The sequence below is a fragment of the Humulus lupulus genome, chromosome 4, assembly GCF_963169125.1.
Source record: "Humulus lupulus chromosome 4, drHumLupu1.1, whole genome shotgun sequence".
NCBI lineage: Eukaryota > Viridiplantae > Streptophyta > Magnoliopsida > Rosales > Cannabaceae > Humulus > Humulus lupulus.
Window position 1 is genome coordinate 241,385,491 of NC_084796.1, and position 3,448 is coordinate 241,388,938.

At 34.6% G+C, this 3,448-nt stretch overlaps 1 protein-coding gene across 1 annotated transcript; it reads left to right on the forward strand.

Annotated features, from left to right (window-relative positions):
- The first annotated feature begins 1,579 nt into the window (after positions 1-1,579).
- On the forward strand, positions 1,580-3,147 carry LOC133831426 (small ribosomal subunit protein uS5w-like). The gene is made up of 2 exons (XM_062261706.1): positions 1,580-2,352; positions 2,755-3,147. The coding sequence occupies exons 1-2, from the start codon at positions 1,693-1,695 to the stop codon at positions 2,914-2,916; spliced, it is 822 nt and encodes a 273-aa protein (XP_062117690.1). The 5' UTR covers positions 1,580-1,692; the 3' UTR covers positions 2,917-3,147.
- The last annotated feature ends 301 nt before the right edge of the window (positions 3,148-3,448 follow it).

A 3,448-nucleotide genomic window follows, 5' to 3' on the forward strand; every position in this document is an offset into this window, starting at 1 on the left:
GATATGATCTATTTATCAGCTGGGTTCATATTCTCTAGTGGTCATATAAATCAAAGGGTATTTTTCTTAAATATGAAAAAATTATACATTTTTTTTATGTATATATACATGCCATGAGAATTTGAAAATCTAAACAAAATATGAGATTTAGTCAGATCTAGATCTGTCCTCGTACACGTCTGGTCTGAAGAAGACGAAGATGCCCACAAAAAATGAAGAGCCGAAAATGATGAAGAACTGATATATGATGATGCAAAAGAAATGGAAGGTTCCTGTGTTTTATATATTTTTCATTTTAAAATATATTTTTAATTATTTAATTAATTATTAATTAAAAAATATGAATGTTTATTGAAAAATAATTTGACCAAAATCGAGTTTATGATCCAAATTAATATATTTTGCAAAACACAGATTCTGAAATGTTATTTAATAAAATATAGAGACCGATCAAGTATTCCGTCACAACACACAAATCAAACTGCTATTTTCCCTTTAACCATTTTTATGGGAATCTTTCCGTTATAAATAATAATAAAAAATATTCAAACATACCCATTTTTCAATTAAGAAATATTTCAGAAAAGATAAAAATCTACACATTCTATAAATGAACGTCCTGACCTTCTTCAAGTCTAAGAACAATTATCATTACGATTCTGGTTATTTCTTAGATTAAAGCTCCAATTCTCCTATTCACACTACCTTCTTCGACTATAACTATGGTTGCAACAAATTGACTTCATCTTTTTTACATCTGAAATTAATGTTTAGACCTTTCTTTTCTTATTATTCTTCTTAAGTTTGAGAAACTATGATATCTAGAAGTGAACTTAATCTAGAAAATACAACACACTAACTAGTTACCAGTTTTCTTAGTTACTGGTTACCAAGCAACCCCTTACTCGTCTACAACAAAACTAGACGCAAATTATGCAGGTTACTGATTTTTCGCATCGACAATGATTTTGTGGTATCTAATAACAAAATCAACTATTCTCTAGTTCTAGCAAATGACACAAGACTTACAAATGATATTGAGTTAAATTTTGAATTTGATTTATTTTTTAAATTTGAAAAATACATCACATTAACTAGTTAATAGACAATTTGTTATTCATCTTCAACAAAACTAAAAAAAAAAATTGTAAATTACAAATATTCTCAAATCAATTGTGGTATCTAATAAAAAAATCAACCAATCTCCAATTCTAGTAAAAGAAACAAGAAAATGATTTTCAGTTACATTTTTGTATCATAAAATTACAATTTTTCTTGTAAGTTCTCATGAAATTTTGGGTATATCTAAAAAATAGTATAAGTAAGGTATGAAGTTCAGATTTTTTTTTTGAAATCCAAGACATTATCAAAAGAAAAAAATTATGATTCTGTAAAAATAAAAAGAAAGTAAAAATTATGGTACTTTTGAAATCTTTAAAGAAAGTTGTAAAGGCTAACCCGAATATGGGCTTGGGCAAGCCCATATAAAAAGCCCGATCCATAAGCCCGCAAAATCCTCCCTCCAAACCCTAGAGCCACTTATCTTCTGTTACACTTCGTATAAAAACCTCATTTCACCATTTAGGGTTTCCCACTCACTCCGTCAGAGCTTCATTCTCTCTCTCTCGCACAAACCACTAGGGTTTCTACCCCTACCCCTAATCTCTAACATTCCACACACCATTTCCAACAATGGCTGAAAGAGGCGGAGAGCGAGGTGGATTCGGACGCGGTTTCGGTGGTCGTGGACGCGGTGGAGACCGCGGCCGTGGTGGTCGCCGCCGCGGTGCTGGCCGACGTGAGGAAGAGGAGAAGTGGGTGCCTGTCACCAAGCTCGGACGTCTCGTCAAGGAAGGTAAAATCGCATCCCTCGAGCAGATCTACCTCCACTCTCTCCCAATCAAGGAGCATCAAATCATCGATACCCTCGTCGGACCCAGCCTCAAGGATGAGGTCATGAAAATCATGCCCGTTCAGAAGCAGACCCGTGCTGGTCAGCGAACCAGGTTCAAGGCCTTCGTTGTCGTCGGCGACAGCAACGGTCACGTCGGTCTTGGTGTCAAGTGCAGCAAGGAAGTCGCCACTGCCATTCGTGGTGCTATTATTCTGGCTAAGCTCTCTGTGATCCCTGTTAGAAGGGGTTACTGGGGTAACAAGATCGGAAAGCCTCACACCGTGCCTTGCAAGGTTACTGGTAAGTGTGGTTCCGTCACCGTCCGTATGGTTCCAGCTCCTCGAGGTGCTGGTATTGTGGCTGCTAGGGTTCCAAAAAAGGTGCTTCAGTTCGCCGGTATTGATGATGTTTTCACCTCATCCAGGGGTTCCACCAAGACTCTTGGAAACTTCGTCAAGGTTTGTTCTTTCTAACTTTTATTAGTTTTTTATATTTTTTGTTTTATTTCTGTTAGTATTTAAATCACTACTTTATGAGTTACAATTTGAATTATTAATGAGTACATGATTAATTTTGTTATGATTTTGATTGTGATATTACCCATTTTGCGATTCTTATTGATAAAATTGTGTACTTGTGAATATTGTGGTGATCAATTATTAGAATTGGGGTGCAATTGTAACAAATGAATATTTCTAGCATAATTGAGAAAGTTATGAAATGTAATCAATTTTCTCAACTGGGTAGGAACCAAATTTTGATTAACTATTTGAATTTGCAGTTTGTATTTGTTTCTACATGTTTTGGGAATTTGGGTATATTTGTATAGTGTTAAGATTTTGCTTTGTGAACTTGGACAGGCAACATTCGAATGTCTCTTGAAGACTTATGGTTTCCTTACACCAGAGTTCTGGAGAGAAACTCGCTTCACCAAGTCTCCATTCCAAGAGCACACAGACCTTTTGGCCAAGCCAACCGGTAAAATTCTCCACCTGGAGGCACCTGAGAGAGTTGAGGCTTAATCAACTCCTTCATATTCATGAGAGAGTTTTAAAGAATGTTTTGTTAGGAACTTCTTTCTGGTTTAAAGATGTTTTATTTCTCGTTATGAAAGATAGTTGTTTCTCTTAAATTTATTTTTGGGGTCTCTTTTACTCTTTGGTACTACTGTTATTAAGATTTTGAAGGAATTTTCTTAAGTTTTGATTATGGATTATATTGCAAATGTTATGCCATAAGATTCGTTTTGATCATACTGGTTCATTTTACTTTTATAGGTCACCAAGTGATAGTGAATTCCATATGTTTGATTTCGAATCCATTTTCTTAATCGATTACTGATAGTCATTAATTATTAAATGTTTATCAGAACTCAGCAGTTTTTCTTCTTAAGTGTCCAAAAAAATCACGTCATGTTGTGTATTATGTTGATTTCTATACAAAACTGACACTGATTCCCTAGACGTGAATTTGGTATGCAATGAATTTTTTAACATCATTCCAAAGTGAAAATCATGATGTCGAAGTTAACAGTGCTAGTTCTTCGTGTAGTTT